This window comes from Colossoma macropomum, unplaced genomic scaffold (genome assembly GCF_904425465.1).
Source record: "Colossoma macropomum unplaced genomic scaffold, Colossoma_macropomum, whole genome shotgun sequence".
NCBI classification, from domain to species: domain Eukaryota; kingdom Metazoa; phylum Chordata; class Actinopteri; order Characiformes; family Serrasalmidae; genus Colossoma; species Colossoma macropomum.
In genome coordinates this window covers 27,314,762-27,325,446 of record NW_023494784.1, presented here as the reverse complement: position 1 = coordinate 27,325,446, position 10,685 = coordinate 27,314,762, and the positions used below count along the sequence as shown (strand labels likewise).

General features: G+C 40.5%; 2 protein-coding genes across 4 annotated transcripts in view; both read right to left on the bottom strand.

Annotated features, from left to right (window-relative positions):
• Positions 1–2,251: 2,251 nt before the first annotated feature.
• Positions 2,252–5,749, bottom strand: cdca7a (cell division cycle associated 7a). The gene is made up of 10 exons (XM_036566526.1): positions 5,626–5,749; positions 4,922–5,062; positions 4,610–4,738; positions 4,279–4,497; positions 4,000–4,077; positions 3,652–3,846; positions 3,366–3,500; positions 3,050–3,199; positions 2,406–2,542; positions 2,252–2,283 (listed from the first exon to the last, which is right to left on the bottom strand). The coding sequence occupies exons 1-10, from the start codon at positions 5,635–5,637 to the stop codon at positions 2,253–2,255; spliced, it is 1,227 nt and encodes a 408-aa protein (XP_036422419.1). The 5' UTR covers positions 5,638–5,749; the 3' UTR covers position 2,252.
• A 339-nt stretch (positions 5,750–6,088) lies between these two features.
• zak (sterile alpha motif and leucine zipper containing kinase AZK) overlaps positions 6,089–10,685 on the bottom strand; it is a 28,408-nt gene continuing 23,811 nt past the window's right edge. Inside the window, exons 16-19 of one of the 3 annotated variants that reach the window (XM_036566506.1) lie at positions 9,502–9,618; positions 9,324–9,398; positions 8,403–8,553; positions 6,089–7,735 (exon numbers count right to left, since the gene is read on the bottom strand). In XM_036566506.1, the coding sequence (XP_036422399.1) occupies positions 7,035–7,735; positions 8,403–8,553; positions 9,324–9,398; positions 9,502–9,618 (1,044 nt within the window). In that variant the 3' untranslated portion in view covers positions 6,089–7,034. The remainder of the gene's footprint in view (positions 7,736–8,402; positions 8,554–9,323; positions 9,399–9,501; positions 9,619–10,685) is intronic. The other 2 variants (XM_036566485.1, XM_036566496.1) reach the window with 2 other exon arrangements.

Genomic DNA, 10,685 nt, shown 5'->3' with positions numbered 1-10,685 from the left:
ATTCATCTGCTGGAGGTTTCTGTAAGCAAATCGCTCTCATGTCCTAAACTCAACAGGCAAAATAAGCCCGTGTGAACCTGAGTCCTGATTAAAAGGCTCTCTTAATATAGGGCTCCTCATAATTATCAATCACAGCTATAACAGCTGCCATGAGCGCTGCAGTCACTGCGTCCTGCACTAATGTGTTATAGCGCCATAAACGAACTCTGCAGCGCTCAGTAGTGGGCAGCAGCGACCCCGGGCGGGGGCAGCTTTTACCCCACCCTTCCAACCCCCCCTAAGCCCATACCCCACACCCCTCCTCCGTACAGGTAGGCTAACGCGAGCCTCATTTAGCGCTACGCTGCTTTTCCTAATTAGCGCCGCGAGGCCTCATTAAGTCCGCTCTAATGAATAAATATTGTATTTCATAGCCTGATTACCAGATCAGCTCAATGCTCGAGCGTCGTAAACAATTATTTCCCTAAATATTCATCACCCTAAAGTGGATGATCATTGGTATTTAATACCAGTATTTTCAAGTGCATCTTTATTATGCAAATAATACTTTTGGAAGCGTTCGTTTCCTGCAGAACCGAGAAAGATTCACATGGGGAAATAAAAAAATGTGAGATTCTTTAGGAGTGACGTGCATTTTTTTCCACACTGCGAAGTTTTGAGAAGGCTGAGAAGATCAGTCTGAATAAGCTCACTAGACTATCTGGGTTTCCACAAAGCCTGTGCTGAGACCGAGACTGTGCTTAAAGGGACTTCATTTATTACAGGAGGACACTTGTTTGGCTACTAAGTCCTTGTGTGATTGAGCCATCTCACTGTTTTAATACGTACTGTAGACCATGTGCCTTAAAATCATGTCAACTGATTTGAGGCAAAGAGGTAAAAGGAAACAGACTGTACAAGACTGTACACTGTTCACGCATGCAGAGAGAGAGAGAGAGAGGGGGGGGGGATAGATAGATAGAGAGAGAGAGAGAGAGAGAGAGAGAGCACACTAATATGCTTTAATAAGAAAAATGATTTACAGGTATAAGATTTCCCATTAGAGTCTGCTAATTATTTCCACACCATTAGTGGCAGTTCTCTAATGAAGGCTCTGAGCAGGCGATGCAGTATATCAGACTGCTCTAGTAAAAGCGGGACAGAAGGGGAGATGGGGCAGGAGAACATTTGCCCTCCCCACTACACAGACGCACTGAAGGACACAGGCTGGGGCACAACCAGCACCAATAGGGCTTTTCATAGTGGCTTATTTAAAACAGTTCACACGACCCCTCCAAACCACCTACTCTCACAGCTCCACACACCTGAACCAGGTAGTCACTGTTCTTAATAGCCTGGTTTAGGTATGTGAGGAGCAGAAATGTGGGGAAACACCTATATTAAATGCACATCTACATTTAACCCCATAGAGCCAGTAATAAACATGTACAGGCTTTAAGCAAAATTGGGGCTCCACTATATTATTTTGTATGCAATAATGTTTTGTGGACACTTTTATAAGCATTTTTTCTGACACAAATAATATAAAGGTTAAAAAAAAAAATACATACATACGTGCATAGCTTCTTGCAACTCAAAAGCCCAAAACCAACTGTTTATATTATTTAATAGCAAAAAATAGCCATGTTGGCTATAAAGTGTGGAAAAGAAAAAAATGCATTTCAGATGATTCCTTACATTACACAAAGGAAACTTACAGTAATTTACTTCAGAGGCAAACTGAAGATGAACTGGGACAGCACACAAATTAGAAACTATAATGCATTTATTGGATGAAAGAACAAGTGTTGAACAAAGTTCATGAACAGTTTCTTAAAAGAGAAGTCACTATATGACTGCTGCTCAATTTTCTGCCTCCCTCCTTTTATTTAACACATAGGAAGACTATGTAAAAAAAATATATCATTCAAACAGTATTTTTTTACAGTGTATGAAAGGCTGAATAAAAATCTATGGATCTGAGAGACATTAAAAACATGCTCAAGCTGTCAAAATCATGTAAGCAAAATTATAAAACAGTTTTTCAGTTTTCCTGCCACTAAACAAAAATCAACAACTTGGTAACTTTATACATTTAAAACAATGTAAATTTTAAAACTTGTGTAGACCATTTTCAATTGGCTACTCAAAAGGCACGTGAACTTGCATGAAGTTCTGAAACATCCTATTCAAATTCTGAAAACATACAGAACCAAAAACAGGCAGTGGTCAATTAAAATCAGCAGGGCTGAACAGGGGCTGCCGTTTTTTCCTCACTCAGTCTCCTCCAACTCCTTCTTCAGGCTAAAGACAGAAAAAAGGATATAAATGTCAAGACTCCATTTTAACACTTGTTGTATAACATATCATTCTGCGTTCTGTGCAACACGTATGACATGCTAACAATCAAATGAATAAAACATTACCTGTTCAGGTAAGCATGAACATTGTCATAGCCGTGGTACTTGGCCAGATAGACCAGCACACCTGTAGCACAACGGCCCTCTCTGGCCCTGCAGAAGCTGCAGTTACAAATGCCTCTGCATGGGGGGCAGCGCCACTCCTGCAAGAGAGTCACATCTCAGTCATGTGCATATCCAACACTCTTTGACATGAACGAATGATCAACCAAATATGGTTAAAAAAAAAAAAAAAAGTTTAACTGATTGTGATTGGATGATTGTGTAACTGTAGAGTACCTACTCCAACTGCTTACAATTAGTCACTGAATGTTAAGATATGCCACACCCCAGACTGAGTCAAGATGTTTTGTATTTGTGTATTCATTGCAGCATGTTGGCTCCAATGTCCAACTTTGTTTTATAGTACTTGAGCACTATGTCTGGTTAATAAATTCAGTATTTTTGTGGCCTGTTTGGCCTTTGTTGTTGAGTCTTTCTTTGGGATTCATCTTTCTGACCTGTAAATCAGTGCCATGTCTATGGTTAAATATTATGTACCGGATTTCACACCTTTCATAAAATGTCAGTCTGCACAGTTTAAAGTGCTGTATAAAAGCACTGCTCACTCAACATCAAGTACAGACAGAAACAGTGTTTCCTGTACTCACCGGGTCCAGCAGAGCATCCCGGACTTCCTCTCCATAACGGTTCCGCAGACAAGGTCCACAGAACTGACCCCTGACCCCTACACATTCTGGGTTGCGGCAATTAGTCTTGGTATCTGTTGTCTTCTGACGACACTGGTGACAGGTGGAACCCTACAGTACAGACAGACCTTAAGACCAGTTTCTTTGCAATTCCAGACCAAATTGCAAACAGTGGCCATACTGACAAACAACACTCTCGCTCCTCATGGGGCAGACCGAGGACACATGGGCAGAGAGCAGTGGCACAAATTCAGATGTAAACAACTGGGAAACTTACAGTGCTGCGGTTATAGACCTTCTCTCTGACATTGAAGCAGATATTGTCCAGTTCTGCCTGGGTAATTTCTTCCACAGGTCTTATCACGTGGGGGATGGCAAGAACACCAGTGTAGGTGCGTCGTCGGCGCGGCTCCTAGACAAAAACATTTTAAGTGAAATACAGAACAGCTTAACACTTTGTGTGCCTATGTATATGAACACGTTGGCAGAGAAGCCAAAGAAAATACATAAAACACTTCAGGGATAAACAAGATTCCACCCTCCCATCAAGCCCAACATCTTACTGGTTCATAATCATCATCTTCGCTGTATCTGTTCCTGCGGACCAGGCTGAACTTGTCCTCAGACTCTTCTTCAGGAGGAGGAGTAGGGGGACCATCCACCCGTGAACGTGAGCGAGTGTGAGGCCGTGATGTACGTTCAGGATTCTTCCTCCGAACTCCAGGTGTTCCCAGAGAACGGCGAGGAACACGCCGAGGCTACACATACAGGGAGAAGGGGAAGAACCTGGTTAAATATCAGTTAACTCTCTCAAATCCTTCAATCTCTAGGACAAAAATCATTTTTACATGTTCTTATCACAAATCACTGTTATGCACATGTACTTAGTAAGTATTTGCTCTGTGACTCACCGTATTAGTCATTGGTAGAGACATCCTCCTAGGGATAAGACCAGGAACTTTGTTCAACTCTGCCATTAGCTTTGCCAGCTACAAAAAGGAAAAAGTAAAATATTATTTCATATATTTGCTTACAAACTAGCTTCAATTACCATGTAATTGATTCTGTAATGATTCTACAGTAATGTGTGCTGTATGTCTAGATGATCATTTCAAAAGCAAAGCTTTCCTATTGTTATCAGTACCTTAATTATCTTAAGTAATTTATGTGCTGTATAGGAAATGGCTTACCATAGCCTTGTTCTCTTTAATATTGAGTGCTCTCTTTGCAACGAAGTTCTCCTCCTCATCTGAGTCGGACTCTGGGTCTTTGGGTTGAGGAGCAGCCCGAGGACTCGCCGACTTCTTCTGATTGGCTTTTTTGGCGGGGAACTTCATGGCCACTCTAAGAGTGAAGGAGCGACGAGGTCTTTTCAAAGACTCTGAAGAATCCGAGTCGGAATCCATTTTCTGAAATGACGACAATGTAAGTGAATGAATCAATAAAGATAAAAGCTGTGATGCATACACCAACTAAAAATGGTACACGATGAACAGTAAAATTAATTTTGCTGCAACTCACCATGGTACTCATCTCATTACTGAAGTCATTCTCCTCAAAGCCACTGCAGGCTTCCTCCTCAGACACTGAGGGGGCTTTGAAAACTTTCCCTGTCTTAGCTGAGCTTCTTGTTTGTCTGACAGGCCTCTTCTGTGTGAGGGGAAATGTACACTTCAGAGTCTTTTCAAAAAACAACAGTGAACTTCGTGAAACACTGTTGCGAATGTAAAGGTGGGAATGCTGCTACTAGTTACTAGTGAACAATGGCAACCACTAAAAGTGGGGAAGCATGTTTGTTATAGGGTGGGATTTCTTAATCTTAGATTACTGTACCGTAGTTGCAAAGCCATCAGAGCCGAAGCTGTCGCAGCTGTCGTCTGAGGAAGATGAGGAGGAGGAGGTCTCTATGGGAACCAGAGAAGAGTTTCGATAACTCCTCAGGTTCATTCTGGTGGGGGGAGGGGGCTGCTGTCTCTGCAGGGGGAGGAAAACCACACCAAAGCAGTCAGCACAAACACGCACCTTTACTTCTTCGAGAAGAAAAAAAATGGTTGAAAAAGTTGTGAGGAGTTTGTTCAGATTAGGCATGTCTCTCCTAGTTTTCCTACCTTACCGAACAAAATAAGGGGAGGGAGTAAACAACAATAAACAACACTAAAGCAAACCGAAACAATGCTAATTCTGAAGGAAACATGCCTCGATGATTGAGTTTAAAGTTACTGAAATTCCCTGTGTTGCATTCATGCATTTCACGAAGTTAACGAGCTTAGCAACACTTTAATAAGAAAACCTTTTAGCTGCGCAAAATCTCGAATTTTTAGCCACAATAAAAATTAAAATGGCGCACAATAACTACTTAACGAACCAGCAGCTTAAGCTAAGACCCAGTATAACTAGCTATAAAAGAAATGAACCTAACGTAAGCTAGCTAAAACATTACAGGACATTAAAAAGGAAACTGTACATTTGTGCAAAAAACAAAAAAACAAACAAACAATATTAGCTGCTAAAAGGAACAACTGAGCGTGTTTGCCTACCTTGGTGCGCATTGTCTTGTCTTCTCTTGTCCCGTCCTGTCCTGCAGCAGTGAGTGTAAGAAGGAGAAAAGCCTTACTGCAGGGCGCTTAGCCTGGAAGTTCGCGGGAAATTTTCGAGAGGCGTGGCAACACTGCGCGCCACGGCGAAGTCCTGCAAGATGCCTAAAAAATACTAAATAAGTCAACTTAACGCTAGATATAATTACGTATGTCATATAACGTTTCACTGTAAATCAATTATATAGTTATGATCTACTCATAAGATGCGACCGAGTTCACATCAGTAGGGTAAAAACGGCAAATTTAAACATAAGTTCCTTTCAGGATCTTTAGCCGTGGCGCCAAATGGCTTTAAACTATTTGCATGAGAGGGCGTGAAGCGCGCGTTATTCGCTCTGGTGACCCACATCCTTCACTTTGTAGTGGCAGAAACAGAAACATACTACAATTTTTAAAATCTTTATTTTATTTATTTTACTTTATTTTATTGAAACAAATATTTTTATAGTTTAACAATAACTTGTTTTAAAACATTGCCTTGGTCATGTCAAAATAAAACCCCTTAAACCCTTCGACAATAAAACTTGTCACAGTTCATTTAAGGTTGCTTATTGTGCATCAGACACAGGCCCACACACCAATTTACAATGGGTAGTCAAATAATGTAAAGTCCCAGATAATTTAATTAGAGTCTGTCTTTTGTCTTCATCACAGACCTCTTGAAGAATTTCTAATGAAAATTACTGGAGTATTATTCAGAAAAAGAAGATCCTTTGTGTGGAATAACTGGCAGCAAGAGGGTTGGAGGCTTTGGTCTTCCAGGTATAGAAAATGTGTTAAAAAGACAACAAATCAGGAGATGTTCCTCGCCCTGTCCTAAAGTCTTCATGAGTCTTATGCCAAGATTCCCTTTACTGATTAGTTCTTCTTCCACTCACAGAAAAATGCCATTTTTAATTACTTGCTAACATGCAGATGCATAATGAATACTAAACACACATCCACATCCAGATAGCACTGTTGTCATCATTGTCTGAACTCATTAATTAGGGATGGGTGTTGGATGCTAAAAATCACATTTTGTAGCCGAACCTTTGCACTTAGGGTCAACAGACTCAAGTCTATTTTTAGTTCGCATAAATCTATCAGAATAAATAAAAAATAAATAAATAAACATCTGTTTTGCAAAAATCTTTTACATTAAAAAAATGTAGCATGTCTAAATTTCTTTCAAAATAATTCTCATTAGTTTAAGTTTGACCCATTTTCACATATTTTTTCCTCATTTGTCTACCCTCTGTAAATGATGTGTCCCACGGTATCTGAGTTTCTTGGATTAATGCTCTTGTTATGATAAAAACAGTTCATCTTGGACATTTTGAATGTCCACTCATACAGAATAAAACCCTCTAGCTCCGCCCACGTCCTGCCCCTCGTCCTCCTCTTCGTGGACGGCCTCTGAGCTGTCTCTGGTCCTGCTGCTTATACTCTTGCTTGGGAGGCTTTTTGCGTTCTACTTTAATCCACCCTCCCTCGTTGCCTTTGGTCTCCTCTGCTTCATTCTTCTGCTTTTCCACTGTCACCGTTGCCATCCCTGGTATAATTCTTGGGTGGTTCTGTTGTACCACAGTGTTGTTGTTCCGAGGTCGTCCACTGTGTTGAAATCCTCTAGTCGCACCCTGAGACATATGGTTGGAGACTTTAGAAAGCTTCCTGTCCCCTGCTCCGGGCACAGTCATACCGCCATGATAGTTGTTTCTGGGGTACTTGTACATATCTCCTGCACTAACAGGGCGATCTCTTTCCGATGCACTCTCAGAGGTCGTACTGGATGGGCTACTGCCCTTTGATCCCAGGTGGAGAGAGGAGAGTTTGGTAGAGAGTGTAGGTGAAGAGCTTCTGGAGCTGGCCCACAGTGAGAATGGATTGCGATTGGGCGATTTTCGCACAGCTGAAGCATATGAAGTTTGGTTCCCAAAGGCAGACAGAAACTGCGGGAGGGTCATGGATTCGACTGAGAGGCTGTTGGGTGTGCCATTGTTGCGCTCCTGGGTTAGGTTCTCCTTCATCTGCTTAAACCTCAGACTGGAAATCCACTGAGGGTCAATACCTGTCAGAGCAAGACGAATAAAACCAATAAAATACAACGTATGGACAGGTCAACATGTACCTGTTTTCCCTTACATTTTTATAGTCGATAGAGCAAGTATCATTTTAACACTATGTCAAGCAGATTAACTACACTGTATTACTATAATGCAACTAGGCCATACTGAATTTTGTCGTTACCAGAACAAAAAAATTGTATCTCCAAAATGTTAACTTCACATGAGAAGAAAAAAATATTCTTGACTTTTAACACGTTAACCTAGCAAGATTTTATTCCATTTAATTTTATTCTATTTCTATAGATGCATTCATCATAAAATGGTCACACAAAGTTAAGGGAAGCTGGCATTCAAAATTTGTGAACAAAGAAAAAGTGTCAAAAAGGGAGACTGGAACTGAAAATGGAATGGTGTTGCTCCAGTGCTGTGCTGATCTACTTGATTCAAATTTGTACACATCATTTCCACATGAATCAAATACATTAACACAATTATTGCCAATAGTGAAGTAGAAGACAAATGTGTTTCTGTACCGTATCTCATTCATGTGGAAATCACATACACATCTGAATCATGAAAATTCATAAAAGTAAAAAACATAACTGAAAACACTGAATGTTCTTTTTCCATTCAGAATTTTCAGTGGTTCCCAAGAGTAAAGCCCATTACCAGAGTTGGAGCGACTCCTGTAGTTTCCTTCCCCATTTGATGGTGCAGTCTCTATGAGCAGCTCTACAGCTTTGATATCGTCTCCCCCACTGGCTGGGCTCCACTGCACTAAGTGCATATGTCTAGTGCTCTTTGGAGACTTGACATCACTCTGAAGACAAAACAAGCACAAGGTGAGAGACGAGCAGGTACTGAGCTCTGCAACCTTCCTCTTGTGCCCAAGAGAAGTTTGGACATGGTGGGATAGGAAACTGCACTACAATGAGTCCAGCTGGCTGGACAAGCTCCCTGTCTTTTTGCCATCTTGCTATGCATTTGATTTACACTACATAATTATTTACATGTAATTACACATACAATTACTTGTTAATTACAAAACAAATTCCATTTACAATCAATTTACATTCTGAATCGACAGGTTTGAGTGTACACGTTCAACTTTTTCTGTTTGTTTTAATGTAAAAAAAGATTAAAAAATGTAAAAAGGATGTCTATTCTTTCCACAAATCAAGACTGTTTACACAATAATTTTTATCAGATTCAGTTTATAATAAAATGTCACACCTTCTACTTACAAACACAAATGTGGCATTTATTGAAAGTTTAAATTCTGCATTTTCCACGGAACTTCTCTACTTGTTTCAATGAGGTACGAGTGAGACATAATAATATAAAACTGCAACATGTTTTTGCTATCGCCAGTGATACCTGCGACATCTAAGGGCCAAAACAAGCAACTCATTTGCATGAAGTGTATAGGAGGATGTGATTCTAGATTGGGTAAAAGTAAAGAGGAACGCCTTCCACATTCATTGTAGTACTATAATGTATGACGTATTTGAAAAGCATGCAACATGCATAGCGAATTGAAGAGATGTGTTTTTCAAAATGCCTTGTGCTGATTTTATGAATTTTCATTACCTCATAATTTATAATGCAGTCAACAGTCTGTTTGTCAGATATGCCAACAATCCACTTGTCCATCACAAATGGTGGCTGAAAAGAATTGAGAGTGCATACAATCAGTGTTTATTATATGTAAGTCCATATTTCATCATACAGTGTCATGCTGTGTAACTGTGGTGCTATTAGAACGCACCTTGGTCATCTTTAACACGTCCACATCTGGTCTATTTGCATTAAAGGTGACATCCTTGATATAGGTTATGGCAACTTCATCACCGTCCAGCTCCATGTACATTTTCCATTTGCAGTCCTACAGAGGGCACACCAAAGAGAGAATAAGACATGCGGGAACGATGCTCAATGACCTAGCATTTTAAATATACTGAAGTGGACATCAGAGGACATCAGTGGATAGACCTGACAGTTCTTATACTACTGATACTACTTAGAAATTAATAGGTAGAGAAAACTAGGGGCATTTGTCTCTGAATGTGACTGCAACATGTAAATGAATGCAACATTAGTATTTTTAATTAAAGTGGATTTTCTGGGGTGCCAAGTCAAATTCATTACACTGAGAGTACAATAATATCCTAACTATAGGGTCTTCAGCATTGTTATAACATTGGGCTAATATTTGGGTTTGCACCACTTTTGAAACCCTTAAGCAAAATACTTGGTAGAATCCTTGCTACTCTATACTGTAGTTACAGACCATTGTTCCATTTCCATACTGTTTTCAACATGCCCTTGCTGACTTGCCCTCACTGACTTGCTGACTTACCCCCCAATTCACAGAGATTCCCAATGGCTTAAAAGCCATTCCATTACTGTTTTAACTCAAGTGACGTTATATAGCCCCCTAAAGAGGTGAGGGACTAAGCTAGCCTGAATGTAGACTTAAAGCAGCATTCTTTTCTTTTCAGCATTCACTATTTTACATTTTTCTCCCCAATTTAATTGTGGCTAATCCACCCGCTAGCAAGGTACCCCACATTCACAGGAAGACATCAAGCTGGGAGTGTGAAGGCTAGTATGTACTTCCTCAGAGTCACGTCACATCAGCCACCACATCTTTCTGAACTTCCACTAACACAACATAAATATACAGCTCAAAGCACACAGGAGAGAATGCTAACTGCTAATTCTGTTACATAAGCTAACAGACATCCACATCGGCTAGCATATCACTGAGAGATGGGGAGAAGGAGGACCTTCCTACCTATCCAGACAGAGCAAGGCCAGTCACGCTCTCTTTGACTCCTGGCCACAGATGGCTGTGGCATCACCGGGGATCGAATTTATAATTTCCAGATGGTGGTGCCAACGCTTAGTTGTGCTGCTTGTGAGCCTTTGGGTTGCATTGTAAATCTGAAG

What these genes read in the sequence shown, in the direction of transcription:
- cdca7a (XM_036566526.1), bottom strand. An exon ending in GGGATGCTCTGCTGGACCCG is followed by an intron (nt 2,543 to 3,049) that starts GTGAGTACAGGA and finishes ACTCTCTTGCAG; the next exon opens with GAGTGGCGCTGCCCCCCATG. An exon ending in GTTCATGCTTACCTGAACAG is followed by an intron (nt 2,284 to 2,405) that starts GTAATGTTTTAT and finishes TTCTGTCTTTAG; the next exon opens with CCTGAAGAAGGAGTTGGAGG.